Genomic DNA, 16,828 nt, shown 5'->3' with positions numbered 1-16,828 from the left:
GAGCTTGGTGTTCTTCATTCTCCTTTGATCCAGGTGGGTTGAGACTCACTGATGCATCTTAGATGGCCGCTTGCTAGCGTTTTAAGACCCCAGACACCACACTTCAAAGTGGAATGCAGAATGTTTTCTTAATAGATTTTTATTTTGCTAATTGACTTAGATGTCCCCTGAAGCCATAGTCCCCAAACCCCTGCCCCTGTTTTGCTGACCTTCGAAGCATTCATTAATTAACTCCTGTTTTTGTCAGTTGCACGGTCCGTCTCCTGGTCATCCTGGTTCGTTGCAGTGGTCTGTTTCCTAACTGGTATTTCTGCTTCAAATCTCTTTTAAACCATTATCTCCATTTTTTTTCTTAAGGCTGTCATGAGAGGCTTAATATCACTAGACAAGATAGACCTAGCCCACTACCTCCATCAGTGAAAAGTGCTTTACTGAATTCCAGACACACAACGTTTACAGCTTTCTCCGAGGTATCAGTGCCATGCCATAAGCAATGATAATCGTCACATTCAGAGGTGCTTTTATCCCCCCCCCCAACAAAGTGTCCCCCTTGTTTGCTCTAGATTTTTTTCTGTGTTTTGTTACTTGTGAATTTCTATGGAGAGTGAGGATGGGACATGTATGAGAACTGTTTCTCCAAAATAAAGGCAATTATATTTAAGTTCTCTTTTTCTTTTATTTAAACTGTGAAGTAATACACAGCTGAGCCTAAGTTTCCTTATCTGCAAGGTGAGTGAACTGGAAATATAATTTCTTTGATTCCTTTTCCTTCTGTTAGTCTTTTTTTGAAAACAATTTTATTTTGTTTTTGAGAATATACACAGCAGAACATACGCCAATTCAACAGTTTCTACAAGCACAACTCAGCAACATAGATTGTATTCTTCTAGTTGGGCAGCCATTCTTACCTTCCTTTTCTGGGTTGTTCTCCCACATTAACATAAACTCACTGCCCCCTAAGTTTCCTGTCTAATCTTTGGAGTTGCTGTTTTCAATCTGATCCAGTATAGATAGATTTTTTTTTTTAATCATGATTTTGTTGTATCTAAAAAGTCATCACCAAACTCAAGGTCACCTGGATGTTATTTTATTATTATTTTTAATTTTGTTGTATTTTAGATGAGAGTTTACCAAAAAAATTAGTTTCTTATTAAAACAATTAATACACAAATTGTTTTGTGATATCGGTTGCCACCCCAACAGCACATCAACACTCTCCCCTTCTCAACCTTGGGTTCCTGTTACGAGCTTTCCTGTCTCCTCCTGCCTTCTTGTCCTTGCCCTTGGACTCGTGTACCCATTTAGTCTTGTTTTGGTTTATGGGCCTGTCTTATCTTTGGCTGAAGGGTGAGCTTCAGGAATGACTTCAGTACTGAGTTAAAAGGGAGTCCACGGTCCATACTCTCAGGGTTTCTCCAGTTTCTGTCAGACCAGTAAATCTGGTCTTTTTGTGTGTGTGTGTGTGAGTTAGAATTTTGGTCTCCCTTTTTCTCTAGCTCTGTCTGGGACCCTGTATTGTAATCTCTGTCAGAGCAGTTGGTGGTGGTAGTTGGGCACCATCTAGTTGTGCTTGACTCAGTCTGGTGGAGGCTGTGGTAATTGTGGTCCATTAGTCCTTTGGACTAATCTTTCCCTTGTGTCTTTGGTTTTCTTCATTTTACCTTGCTCCAGATGGGGCGAGACCAGTGGAGTATCTCAAATGGCCACTCACAAGCCTTTAAGACCCCAGATGCTATTCACCAAAGTAGGATGTAGAACATTTTCTTTATAAACTATGTTATGCCAATTGAGCTAAATGTTCCCCGAGACCACGGTCCCCAGCCCTCCACTCCATTAATTCTGTCCCTCAGGGAGTTTGGATTTGTCTATGGAGCTTCCATGACCTTGCCTTGGTCCAGTTGTGCTGGCTTCCCCAGTATTGTGTACTATCTTACACTTCACCAAAGTTACCACTTACCTATTGTCTAGTCAGTGTTTTTCCCTCTCCACCCCACCCCTCCCTCATAACCATCAAAGATTGTTTTTTTGTGTATGTAATCGTTTTCATGAGTTTTTGTAATAGTGGTATCATACGGTATTTGCCCTCTTGCAATTGACTTATTTCACGTAACATAATGCCCTCCAGATTCATCCATGTTGTGAGATGGTTCACAGATTCATCATTGTTCTTTATTGTTGTGTAGTATTCCATTGTGTGTATGTACCATAGTTTGTTTATCCATCCATCTGTTAATGGGGACTTAGGTTGTTTCCATCTTTTTGCTATTGTGACTAATGCTGCAGTGAACATGGGTGTGCATATGTCTATTCGTGTGATGAATCATTTTGTCTAGGATATATTCCTAGGATATAGATCTTAAAAGAGAACAATGCTCAAGGCAAACTTTTTTTTTTCCTATTCATTCATTCTTTTTTTTTTAAACTGTGCTTTATGTGAAAGTTCATAGCTCAAGTTAATTTCTCATTAAAAAATTTATACACATATTGTTTTGTGACATTGGTTACAATCCCCATAATGTGACAACGCATTCCCTCCTTCTACCCCAGGTTCCCTGTGTCCACACATCCAGTTCCTGTACCTTCCTGCCTTCTTGTCATGCTTTTGAACAGGAGTTGCTTTTGGATGTATATGTGAACTAAGAAGCACGTTCCTCACGTGTGTTGTTTTTTCTTTTATAAAATATATATATATATATATATTTTTTTTTTATAAAAGGCCTGTCTAAAAAGTGGGCTTTGGGAATGATTTCAGTTCTGGGTTAGCAGAGTGTACAGGGGCCATAGTTTTGGGGGCTCCTCTAGTCTCCGTCAGACCAAAAAGTCTGTTTGTGTGTGTGTGTGTGTGTGTGTGTGTGTGTGTAAATTTGAATTTCATTCTACGTTTTTCTCCTGCTCTGCCTGGGACTCTCTGTTATGGTCCTCTTCAGAGCAGTTGTTGGCAGCCAAACACTATCTGGTTCTTCTGGTCTCAGGCTGGTGGAGTCTCTGGTTCTTGTGATCCTTTAGTTGTTTGAGCTACTATTTTCCTTGTGTCTTTGGTTTTCTTTATTCCTTTTTGCTCCAGATGGGATGGGACCATTAGATGTATTTTAGATGGTCGCTTGCAAACTTTTAAGACCTCAGATCCTACTCACCGAAGTGAGATGTCAAACATTTTATTTATGAATTATGTTGTTATTTATGCCAGTTGACCTAGATGTCCCCCAAGAGTCTGGTCCCTAGTCTCTACCCCCAGCCACTCAGTCCCTCAAAGTGTTTGGATGTATCTAGGAAACATCTATTCTTCTGCTTTGGTCCAGTTGTGGTGACTTATCCTATATTGCGTGTTGTCCTTCCCTTCACCAAAATTGATAGTCTACTATCTAGTTAGTGATTTTCCCTCCCCCTCCCTTCCCAACCTCATAACCATCAAAGAATGCTTTTTTCTATGTGTAAACCTTTTCTTCAGTTCTTATAATAGTGGTCTCATATAATATTAGTACTTTTGTGACTGACTTATTTCACTCAGCATAATGCCTTCCAGATTCGTCCATGTTGTGAGATGTTTCTCAGATTCATCATTATTCTTTATTGCTGCATAGTACTTTGTTGTGTTTATGTACCATAATTCGTTTATCCATTCATCTGTTGATGGGCATTTAGGTTGTTTCCATCTTTTTGCTATTGTGAATAGCACTGCAATGAACATGGGTATGCATATGTCTATTCGTGTAGTGGCTGTTATTTCTCTAGTGTATATTCTTTGGAATTAGATTTGCTGAATCGTATGGTATTTCTATTTCTGGTTTTTTAAGGAAGTGACATATCATTTTCCAAAATGGTTGTACCATTTTACATTCCCACCAGCCGTGCATAAGGGTTCCGGTTTCCCCATAACCTCTCCAACATTTGTTATTTTGTGTTTTCTGAATTTGTGCCAGAATTGTTAGCATGAGATGGTATCACAATGTAGTTTTGATTTGCATTTCTCTGATGGCTAATGATCAAGAGCATTTCCTCATGTGTTTGTTAGCCAGCTGAATGTCTTCTTTGGTGAAGTATCTGTTCATGTCCTTTGCCCATTTTTTAATTGGATTATTTGCCTTTTTGTTGTTGAGGTATTGAAGTATCTTGTAGATTTTAGAGATGAGCCACTTGTTGGATATGTCATAGCCAAATTTTTTTTTTTTAATTTTTATTGTGCTTTCAGTGAAAGTTTACAAATCAAGTCAGTCTCTCATACAAAAACTTATATACACCTTGCTAGTTGCTCTCTCTCTGATGGGACAGGACACTCCTTCCCTCCACTCTCTGTTTTTATGTCCCTTCAGCCAGCTTCTGACCCCCTCTGCCCTCTCATCTCTTCTCCAGACAGGAGCTGCTCACATAGCCTCATGTGTCTACTTGATCCAAGAAGCTCATTCTTCACCAGTGTCATTTTCTATCCCAATGTCCAGTCCAATCCCCGTCTGAAGAGTTAGCTTTGGGAATGGTTCCTGTCTTGGGCTAACAGAAGGTCTGGGGACCATGACCTCCGAAGTCCTTCTGGTCTCAGTCAGACCATTAAGTCTGGTCTTTTTATGAGAATTTGAGGTCTGCTTCTCACTGCTCTCCTGCTCCCTCGGGGGTTCTCTATTGTGTTCCCTGTCAAGGCAGTCATCAGTTGTAGCTGATGGAGTCTCTGGTTTATGTGGGCCTCTCTGTCTCTTGGGCTTATAATTACCTTGTGTCTTTGGTGTTCTTCATTCTCCTTTGCTCCAGGTGGGTTGAGACCAATTGATGCACCTTAGATGGCCGCTTGCATAGCCAATTTTTTTCTCTCTGTTTGTAGATTCTCTTTTTACTCTTTTGATGAAGTCCTTTGATGTAAGTATTTAATTTTTAGGAACTCCCAATTATAGACATTCTTTACTAGTTAAGATAAACTACTACTGGCTTTTAATAAGACTTCAAGGGATATTTTTGGTTTAAGGTTTAGAGATTTTTTCAGGGCAATAGTTTCAAGGATTCATTCAGACTCTATGGCTCCAGAAAATCTGGATTGCATTAGAATTTGAAATTCTCTTCTGCATTTTCCCCCTTTTGATTCTTATATAGAATCTTTGATCCAAATATTCAGTAATAGTAGCTGGGCATTCCCCAGTTCTTCTGTTTTCATGGCTGTTAGACTTTTTTTTTTTTGTAAATGAGTATCAGAAATTATCTTTTTGGGTTTTTCTCCAAATATGTTACATTAGTTTTTTTTAATCTTTAGTAGCAAAACTAGTTTATCTTTTTTTTCACATCAAGCCAAATCTTTAAAAGGCAGTACTTAATTATTGTTGAACAAATAATGAATAAAAAATTGGCCAAGAAAGTCTTCCACTTCCCCACTCCATGAGATAAGAGAAAATGTGTGAACAAGTGATTGGACTTGGGAACTGTAGTAGTCTAGGACTTGAGGACTGTTTTGGCCTTACTTTGAACTGCTTGCCCAAACTAAACTCATACTAAACTTCCTGACTCATAAACTTTTGATTTACCTTCTGTTATGGGTTGAATTATATCCCCTCAAAATATGTGTCCCCTTGGCTAGACCAGGATTTCCAGTATTGTGTGGTTTGTCCACCATTTTGTGATCTGATGTGATTTTCTTATGTGTTGTAAATCCTACCTCTATGATGTTAATGAGGCAGGATTAGAGCCAATTATGTTAATGAGACAGGACTCAATCCATAGATTATAAGTTGAGTCAGTCTCTTTTGAGATATAAAAAAGAGAGTTGAGCAGAGAGGAGAGGGACCACACACCACAAGGAAAGAAGAGGCTGGAACAAACGTGTACTTTGGATCTGGGGTCCCTGTGCTGAGAAGCTCCTAGGCCAGGGGAGGATTGAAGACAAGAACCTTCTCCCAGAACCGACAAAGAGAGAAAGCCCCCCATCCCCGGAGCTGGTACCCTGAATTCAGACTTCTAGCCTCCTAAACTTTGAGAGAATAAACATCTGTTTGTTAAACCCATCCGCTTGTGTTATTTCTGTTATAGCCCATACCCAATAGCAGCACTAGGTAATTAAGACACCTTCCTATTTATTTTTGGTTTATCCTATCCACTGAATGTGACAATTATCATTGCATCTTTGTTTTCAAAATTTTGCTTCCACACTTAACTATGACTCTGATATTTCCTTAGGCTATGTGGTTGTCTGCTGCTACTAGAGAAGGTATATAGTCTGTTAGATGGTGGCTTCCGGTTGGTGTCATGATTTAAAAAAAAAAAAAAATTATGTTTTTGGTGAAAGTTTACACAGCAAATTAGGTCCCCGTTTGACAATTTCTATACAGATTATTCAGTGGCATTAGTTACATTTTTTGCAATGTGTCAGCATTTTCTTTAATTGCGTTCTGGTTGTTCTGTTCACAGTGCTGTCTGCCCCTTTATCTTCTCTTCTTTGCTTTAGAGTAATTGTTGACCTTTTGGTCTCATATAGCTGTTTTTTAATGGAGCACCGTACTCACGGGTAATATCCTTTGCATGCCAATCTGTTATTTTCCAAAAGGTGACCTGATGGGATAGTTTTGGTTCAAGGTTTAAAGAATATCTCAGCCCAGTAGTCTCAGGGATTCCTTTAGTCTCAACTCTTCCTATAAGGCTGGACTTTTTAAGAATTTGAGTTCTGTGTTTTCCTTCCATCCTGTCAGGGTCCATCTATTGTGGTCCCTATCAGAACAGTCAGTAGTAGTGTCATGATTTTGGAGGATGCATTTTAAGACCCTTCAAATATAAATCCATAATCCACAAATGTGTAATCAGGCAGGAGATAAATCAAACTCTTGAATAACGTCTTTGGCATTGAATGTCATGCTGGCAAGTGATTGGGCCACATAGCTCAAAATTTCAAAAGTTGTGTACTAAATTCTGTTCACTAATATGCACAAATGATACCATTTGACAGTGATTTTGGCCTTCCCCATTTCCTCACACCACCAACAGCACTCAAGCCTTAGTAGTACCTTGTAGAACTCTAGGATATACAGGAGAATTTAGATTTTAAGTTCCAGGAAAGACCAGTCTCTCTTTGATGAGCATCGTGTTCCTAGCTCCCAGCACAGTAGCTGGTGTATAGTCTGGGGCTCAATGAATATTTACTGATTGAATAGTCTGTAGGGCACTATAGGACCACTGCTGACAAGTACCTCTCACCAGGATGACCTTCCAAATAGGGAAATTTCCTATCATATTATTTCCACCAGGTCATGCTGCAATCTAGAGAGCTGTTTTTTTTTTTTTTTAACTCATTCTAAGTTTTAGAAGTCATAAACTTCATTTCTTCCTGCTTCCAGCTTCTCCTGTTTACTCTTGTACAGTTGGTTTGCATTTTACATTGAATGCCATGCCCTCGTGATGAGATATGGAGAGCCTTAGTATATCCTGTGCAAGAGATCCGGGGCGCCTGCTATTTTGGAGGCCATAGTCCAGTGGTAGCAGTATAAGCAAATCCATATCTTACTGTAAACACACTCTGAAATATATGTACCTTTGCACTGAGCAAGCCTGGGAAATTCCTGGCCCTTCCTTAATATTAAGAGAGACATGTCGTATAAGTAAGCAGATCTTCTCTGGCTCGTTTACACCACTAGGCCAACCATAGCCCATGCAGGTGTCACAAATTAATCCCTGATATTCTAACACCCTTGCATTAGTCCTAGACTGCTTTCTCCAAGCCAACCTAGTTCAGTTTTTCCACCTGCTGAATGATTGCCTGACAAATTCTCACTGTTGATATCTCTTCCCCAGTATCAATCTCTTGCTCTCTTCTGTAACTCTGACATGGGCTTCCATCTTGCCTACACTGGTTTTGGTCACAGTGAGTAAATTCCCTGCTTTTATCTCTTTGTTATTTTTGTTTAACATGACAGTCAGTCCATTTGGTTTGCAAAAGTAAATGTCATGTTCATGTTAGTCACTTTTGCAGATGGGATATTTTTGGGAGACTTAGCAAATCTGTTAGTTATAATCTGAATCCAAAAAAAAAATATTGGTAGGGTGATACAAAGAAGATTAAACTTAACAGAAATAAAGGACAGCGCTTAAAAAAAAAAAAAAGATATACACTGGTATTCATAAAAAAAAAAACACAAGATAATAAATGTTGGAGAGGTTGTGGAGAGACTGGAACACTTATACACTGCTGGTGGGAATGTAAAATGGTACAGCCACTTTGGAAATTGATTTGGCACTTCCTCAAAAAGCTAGAAATAGAACTACCATACGATCCGGCAGTCCTACTCCTTGGAATATATCCTAGAGAAATAAGAGTCTTTACACAAACAGATGTATGCACACCCATGTTCACTGCAGCACTGTTTACAATAGCAAAAAGATGGAAGCAACCAAGGTGCCCACCAACGGATGAATGATAAATAAATGATGGTATATTCACACAATGGAATACTACACATCGATAAAGAACAACGATAAATCCTTGAAACATTTCATAACATGGAGGAATCTGGAAAACATTATGCTTAGTGAAATTGGTCAGTTGCAAAAGGACAAATATTATATAAGACCACTATTATACGAACTCAAGAAATAGTTTAAAAAGAGAAGAAAATATTCTTTGACAGTTACGAGAGTGGGGAGGGCGGGAGGGAGAGGGGTATTCACTTATTAGATAGTAGACAAGAACTATTTTAGTGAAGAGAAAGACAACACACAATACAGGAGAGGTCAGCAGAACTGGACTAAACCAAAAGTAAAGAAGTTCCCTGAATAAACCGAATGCTTCAAAGGCCAGCGTAGCAGGGGCAGGGGTTTGGGGACCATGGTTTCAGGGGACATCTAGGTCAATTGGCATAATAAAATCTATTAAGAAAACATTCTACATCCCACTTAGGAGAGTGGTGTCTGGGGTCTCAAACGCTAACAAGCAGCCATCTAGGATGCATCAATTGGTCTCAACCCACCTGGAGCAAAGGAGAATGAAGAATACCAAAGACATAAGATAATTACGAGTTCAAGAGACAGAAAGGGCCACATAAACCAGAGACTCCATCAGCCTGAGACCAGAAGAACTAGATGTTGCCCAGCTACAACTGATGACTGCCCGACAGGGAGCACAACAGAGAACCCCTGAGAGAGCAGGAGAGCAGTGGGACGCAGACCTCAAATTCTCGTAAAAAGACCAGACCTAATGGTCTGACTGAGACCCGAAGGACTCCGGAGGTCATGGTCTCCAGACCTTCTGTTAGCCCAAGACAGGAACCATTCCCAAAGCTAACTCTTCAGACAGGGATTTGATTGGACTATAGGATAGAAAATGATACTGGTGGGGAGTGAGCTTCTTGGATCAAGTAGACATGTGAGACTATGTGGGCGGCTGCTGTCTAGAAGGGAGATGAGAAGGCAGAGGGGGTCAGAAGCTGGCTGAATGGATGCGAAAATAGAGGGTGGAGAGAAGGAGTGTGCTGTCTCATTAAGGGGAAAGCAACTAGGAGTATATAGCAAGGTGTATATAAATTTTTGTATGAAAGACTGACTTGATTTGTAAACTTTCACTTAAAGCACAATAAAAATTAAAAAAAAAAGATACACAGATATATAAAATGGTAAAGATGTAGCTTAACAACAGCCTGTAAAATAGAAAGATTTGGGTTAACTCAAAGCCCTGTTTGGGAGTCAGGATACCTACAGAGTACTTTCCCCTCTACCACTGCCTGGCTGTATGATAAAGGGTAAATACCTTAATCATCCATTGAACTGTATTTTCTTGGAAAAAGAAGAAATCATATTAGACCATCAGTAATGTCAATCCCAGTTCTAATATGTAAATAAATGAATCAACAGTATAATGTGAAAGCTCAATGTATAAAACCAAAGCTATTGCAGTCCTATAAACAACAAAAGCTTCATATTTGGAACATTTCCAGTAACAATTCCACTTTACTCCCTCTGGAGACTAGACCACCCCGGGGTGTTGTATGCCAATCACACCACACATCAAAGGATTTTTAGCCAAGGTATGTCCAGAAGAGAGCAGCCAGGCTGGTGATAAGGTATTTCTGAGTAATGTTTGAAGGAACTGCATTGTTTTGTTTAGGAGAGAGAAGAATTTGGGTCAAAAAGGTGGAATGTTACGACTGTCAATAAAAATTTGAGCTCAGATATGTGCTACACAGACCGTCTCAGCCGTCACCGCCTTCGTGAAGCCTTTATGAATTGTTGTAATCCAGACTTCTCCAAAGGCACTTTTTATTCTGCCTTGCAGTCGATTTATTTCTGTACTTTGCCGACTATCTTTTTTTAGAGCAAATACTGTGTTGTACTTTGAATCCTCTCTGACTTCTAACAAAGAGCCTTATACAATAGTAGGTATGCAAATACTTGCAACTGAATTGAAAATGTATTAGACTTAGCAAACAGAGGATTGATGGGTAGAAATTACAGAGAAATTTTTTGACCTTCCATGAAGTAAACTTTTCAAATAATTGAAATGTCTTAAAATTATGTGAACTACAATGACATAATGCTACACATTCATTGGGATAATTACAGTTAAAAAGGCTGACAGTGCCAAATGTTGGCGAGAATGTGAAGCAATCATACACTGCTGGTGGGGATGTAAAATGACACAATCATTTTAGAACATGATTTGACAGTTTCTCGAAAAGCTAAACATATACCTACCTATATGTTTATACATAACCATATACAACCTAGCCACTCTCTTGTTAATTGCTGTCAAGTCAATTCTGACTCATGGTGACCCCATGTGTGCAGAGTAGAATTGCTCCATAGGGTTTTCAAGGCTGTGACCTTTTGGAAGCAGATTGCCATGCCTGTCTTCCAGGGTGCCTCTAGGTGGGTTCAAACCACCAACCTTTAGGCTGGTAGTTAACCACTTAACCTAGGTGTTGCTACTCCTAAGTTTTTACCCAAGAGAAATGAAAACATTTGTCTACACAAAGACTTGTACACGAATATTTGTAGCAGCCTTATTTAAAATAGCCAAGAACTGGAAACAATCTAAAAGGCCACCAACAGATAAATTAAACGGATAAAGAAAATATGATATATCCACATAATGAAATACTACTCAGCAATAAAAAGGAACAAACTACTGATACATGATACGACATGGGTGAATTTCAGAATCATTATTCTGGGGGAAAGAAGCCAGACTCAAAAGGGCATATGCTGTATGATTCTATTTTTATAAGCTTTTTTAGAAAATGCAAGCAAATGTTTTAAGTAACAGAAAGCAGATCAGGGGTTGCCTGAGGCTGGGGATGGAGGGAGAGACGGGGTACAAAGGAACATGGGGAAACTTTTGGGGATACAAAGGAACATGAGGAAACTTTGGGGATACAAAGGAACCTGAGGAAACTTTTGGGGACAAGAGAAATGTTCTGTGTCTTGAGCGTGGCAGTAGATTCACAGGTATGTTCAGCTATCAAAATTCATTGCCTTGTACGGTTTGAATGGATGCAGTTTATTATGTGTAAATTATACCTCAATGAAGTTAATTTTTAAAAATTTATGGTCTATTTATGGGCAAATGAGTTGCCCATTGCTAGAGGTTTGATTTCTATTTGAAAAATGAAACCTCGTTGCCCCATAGAGTTTCTAAGGAGCGGCTGGTGGATTTGAACTGCAGACATTTTGGTTAGCAGTCATAGCACTTAACCACTACACCACCAGGGTTTCCAATTATTAGGGTGTAATTTATGGACAGAGTAAGGAGGATGAACTTGGAAAACTCAACATTCAAAAACACTTTTAACACTGTTTTCTTGAGATAAAGGTAAAGCATGTGTTCTGCACAAAATTAAGGAAACATAAACAAGCTAAAAAAAGACAATGAAAATCACTCTCAATCTAACTATACAGACTCAGCCACCGTTAACATTTTGACAGATGTTAACTTCTTTTCTGTGTGTGTCTTTTATACAAAGTATATTTTTATAACTGCCTTTTTTCACTTAATAATTGTAAGTTGCCACTGAGTTGATTCTGACTCATGGCAACCTCATTTGTGTCAGAGTAGAAGCGTACTCCATAAGGTTTTCAGTGGCTGACTTTTCAGAAGTAGATCACCAGGATTTTCTTCTGAGGTGCCTCTGGGTGGACGCAAATTACCAACGTTTTGGTTAGTAGCAAGTGCGTTAACCATTTGTACCACTCAAGGACTCTACTTAATAAGAGACTGAGATATTTTAGATGATATTACATATTATTCTACCTCACTATTTTTAGTAATCAGATGCTCTTGCCTGGGCTTACTATCATTTATTTATTCCCTGTTATTAGACATAGAGTTTGTTTAATGTCTATATGATATATAACAGCAATACCCATTTTGTAGCTAAATATTTGAACACATATAAGATAATTTCCTTAATGTATTTTCCCAGAAGAGGAAGTGCTGCCTCTGAAAAAAGCATGTGGAATTTAAGACTACAGATATGTATAGGCAAGCTGCTCTTTAAAAATGTGTTACCATTTTACATTCATACCACCATATATGTGTGTACCAATTTCACTGATATTGTCCTTTTTTTCCATCTTTGCCAATTTTATAGGCAAAGCAGACTTTTACTGTTTTAATTTGCATTCCTTTATTATTAATAAGGTTGGACACTTATTTTTTAAATATTAACAATATATATGCTTTTTAATTATCTGTTCCTATTCTTTGACTATTTTTTCCAGTGATGTTTGGATTAATTACTGAGTTTTACAAGTTCCTTATAGGGAATTGAGCCCTGGTGGTACAGTGGTTAAGTGCTATGGCTAACCAAAAGATCAGGAATTCAAATCCACCAGCTGTTCTCTGGAAACCCTATGGGGCAGTTTTACTCTGTCCTGTAGGGTTGCTGTGACTAGACGGCAATGGGTTTTTTTGGCACCTATTTCACCCAGTTTTTATATGTGTTAATTTTATAGTGGTTTTTGATATACAGAAATTTTAACCTTTTTATGTAGTCATTTCTTTTATGATTTTTATCTTTGGCATCATACTTCGAAAGTCTGTCCTCGGTTTAAGAATATATAAATATTCATCTGTATTTTTTCTTGTACTTTTGTGATTTTATTTCCTTATATTTAACTCCATCCATCACAAATTTATCTTGGTAAATCAAAGGAAGTTGAGATCTAGCATTTTCTGAATAGTTAAGGAATTGACCTAGCATCAGTTGTTGAATAATCCATCATTTCTTCAGTTACTGAGTATAGGCGATGTTTCACATGGTGTCCAGCCATACTGATCTACTTGCTATTCCCTAATAGCCCATAGGTATTCTTTTTTCTCTTTAAATTGTGTATATGTCCTATAAAAGTAAGACATATACTTATAAAATTTTGGAACGATATAGAAAAGTAGAAAGGAGAAAACTCTTTTGATTGGCTACTGAGACAAAACACCTGGAAACATTTTACTACATTTCTTTGTAGGTTTTTATCTCCTACACGAGCGTGTTTTCTGTGTTTCTGGTTTTTATATAGTCTGTATAAAAATAGACCGCTTTTTCCCACTAAACGTTTCTTACCCAAGCCTTTTCCACGTGTGTAAAACTCATCACAAATGTAATTTTTAATTACTGCATAGGATTTTATTGAATGCATTTGCTTTGCCTCCAGCCCGTAGTATTTTCTTTTTTAATAATATTTTTTTGTGTTTTAGGTGGAAATTTACACAAAAAATTAGGTTCCCATTTAACAATTTTTATACAGATTGTTCTGTGACATTGGTTACAGTTTTCACAATGTGTCAGCATTCTCGTTATTCCCACTCTATTCTTTTTCCGTTGATCTAGCTTCCATTCTCCTCATCTTTGCTTTTGGGTAAAGGTTGACCATTTGGTTTCATATGGTTGATTGTTTAAGGGAGCGCATTACTCACAGGTGATATTGTTTATCTTATAAGCTAATCTGTTATTTGGCTGAAAGGTGACCTCCAGAAAGAGCTTTAGTTCCAAGTTCAAAGGTTATCTTAGGATGATAGTCTTCGGGGTTCCTCTAGCCTTTATCAGTCTAGTAGGTTTGGCCTTTTTTAGGAATTTGTATTTTGTTCTACATTTTTCTCCCATTCTACCCAGGACCTTCTTTTGTGTCCATAATGTTCTTTTATCCTGAAATGCACGTCCAAAAAATGCTTCAAGTGTTGTTTCCTCTCCACAAACCAAGTTTCCTTCCCTCTCTATTTTTGTAGTAGAAGCTTGTATGTCAAACTATACTCCACAGGGTTTTCAGTGGCTGATATTGTATCACAAGGATAAGTAAATATAGCAGGATATACAGTAGGATTTCAGTTACTTTAATGATGCTATAGAAATGTTCTAAAAAAAGAATCTCAAAGTAGTAACATTGCTTGTTGAAATTTGATGGTTTTCCCCTACCTTTCTACTTTTTTGTATTTTCTGTATTGTCTACAGTACTCTTGTATTTCTTTTACAAATAGATAGGGAAAATAAGGCTAACAAGTTGTTTTTTTTTAATTTTGGAAAATAGAAATATAGACTAACAAATACATTTCTAACCATTATTCGAGTGTACATAATTAGTCTTTCATTCTGTGTTATGTTGTTTTTGGCTGAATTTTTTTTAAATATCAAGCTAGGAAAGCCATTAAAAATCTGTGATATGGGATGTGTATGAAGCAAAAGTTAATGTTTAAAATAAATGTCCTACTATGCTTTTCGTTCATAGATAAAGTGCTAGTAGAAGAGAGCCAGTGCATAACTTCTGTGGTTTCCGGTCGTTTGACCCCAGGGATAAAGCCAACAGCTATTGGATCCTTCAGCCCACATGTGACAGAATTTCCAAGGAAACGCAAAGGAAGCGATTCAGACCCATCCCAGTAAGCGAGTTTGTTCCTCTCACCCCTTGAAATCTTTGACTCTAGAGAGAAGAGAAAAAGATTAATTTTTAAATCATTAATTATTTTTTAAGTACATGGTAACATTTGGGTTGGTGCACTTATTTATTCAACTGCTTGCCACCTCTGTCATTGGCTGACCTGGCACTTTGGCTTCAAACTCCAAAGGTTATTAGGTATCCAGAAAAGTCAAGAGGAGTCTGAGAGAAATGTAGGAATATAGCTTAATTTTTATACTCATGGCAAGATACTTGCCTTGCTAATTGAAATACTTAACTCTGAGGAGGACATCTTTCTGCATGTTTGGCTTAAAATAATAATTACCACATTCACTTCTCACCTTACTTATTATCTATAGAATAACCAACCCTGCTTATCTGTGGTCAGATTCTTCACGTAAAACTCTTATTTTCCGTATTTATTAACCCAAGTAGGTAATAAAGTCATTGTTGAGAATACTTACTCTCTTCTTGTTTATTTTTGTTGCCTAATGCAGCTTGCAGCGCCAGATAGCCCTTAATGACATCCACAAAACTAGGGTTTATATGGCAAAAATAACAGGGCAAAATAAATAAAACAGTCTACCGTAACTCACCCTGACGTGTCTGTCAGTTTGTCGTACTGTGGGGGCTTGTGTGTTGCTGTGATGCTGCAAGCTGTGTCACCAGTATTCAGATACCAGCAGGGTCACCCATGGAGGACGGGTTTCAGCTGAGCTTCCAGACTAAGACAGACTAGGAAGAAGGACCCGGCAGTCTACTTCTGAAAAGCATTAGCCAGTGAAAACCTTATGAATAGCAGTGGAACATTGTCTGATATAGTGCCGGAAGATGAGCCCCCCAGGTTGGAAGGCACTCAAAAGATGACTGGGGAAGAGCTGCCTCCTCAAAGTAGAGTCGACCTTAATGATGTGGATGGAGTAAAGCTTTTGGAACCTTCATTTGCTGATGTGGCATGACTCAAAATGGGAAGAAACAGCTGCAAACATCCGTTAATAATCAGAACGTGGAATGTATGAAGTATGAATCTAGGAAAATTGGAAATCGTTAAAGATGAAATAGAACGCATAAACATCGATATCCTAGGCATTAGTGAGCTGAAATGGACTGGTATTGGCCATTTTGAATCGGACAATCATATAGTCTACTATGCTGGGAATGACAGCTTGAAGAGGAATGGTGTTGCATTCATTGTCAAAAAGAACGTTTCGAGATCTATCCTGAAGTACAACACTGTCAGTGATAGGATAATATCCACACGCCTACAAGGAAGACCAGTTAATAAGACTATTATTCAAATTTACGCACCAACCACTAGGGCCAAAGATGGAGAAATAGAAGATTTTTATCAGCTGCTGCAGTCTGAAATTGATCGAACATACAATCAAGACGCACTGATAATTACTGGAGATTGGAATGCAAAAGTTGGAAACAAAGAAGAAGGATCAGTAGTTAGAAGCTATGGCCTTGGTAATAGAAACAACGCCGGAGATCGAATGATAGAATTTTGCAAGACCAACAACTTCTTCATTGCAAATACCTCTTTCACCATCATAGACGGCGAATATACACACGGACCTCGCCAGATGGAATGCACAGAAATCAAATTGACTACATCTGTGGAAATAGACGATGGAAAAGCTCAATATCACCATTCAGAACAAGGCCAGGGGGCTGACCATGGAACAGACCGTCAATTGCTCATATGCAAGTTCAAGCTGAAACTGAAGAAAATCAGAGCAAGTCCACAAGAGCCAAAATATGACCTTGAGTATATCCCACCTGAATTTGGAGACCATCTCAAGAATAGATTTGACTCATTGAACACTAGTGACCGAAGACCAGACAAGTTGTGGAATGACATCAAGGACATCATCCATGAAGAAAGCAAGAGGTGACTGAAAAGACAGGAAAGAAAGAAAAGAGGAGATTTCAAAGGGCCTCTTGAGAAGACAAAATAAAGTATTATAATGACATGTGCAAAGAGCTG

General features: G+C 38.3%; 1 protein-coding gene across 2 annotated transcripts in view; it reads left to right on the top strand.

Annotated features, from left to right (window-relative positions):
* BMAL2 (basic helix-loop-helix ARNT like 2) overlaps positions 1-16,828 on the top strand; it is an 84,935-nt gene that overhangs the window by 12,507 nt on the left and 55,600 nt on the right. For both annotated transcript variants that reach the window (XM_064284449.1, XM_064284448.1), the window contains exon 2: positions 14,671-14,821. In XM_064284449.1, the coding sequence (XP_064140519.1) occupies positions 14,671-14,821 (151 nt within the window). The remainder of the gene's footprint in view (positions 1-14,670; positions 14,822-16,828) is intronic.

This window comes from Loxodonta africana, chromosome 4 (assembly GCF_030014295.1).
Source record: "Loxodonta africana isolate mLoxAfr1 chromosome 4, mLoxAfr1.hap2, whole genome shotgun sequence".
NCBI classification, from domain to species: Eukaryota; Metazoa; Chordata; class Mammalia; order Proboscidea; family Elephantidae; genus Loxodonta; species Loxodonta africana.
This window is presented reverse-complemented; position numbering and strand designations above follow the sequence as displayed.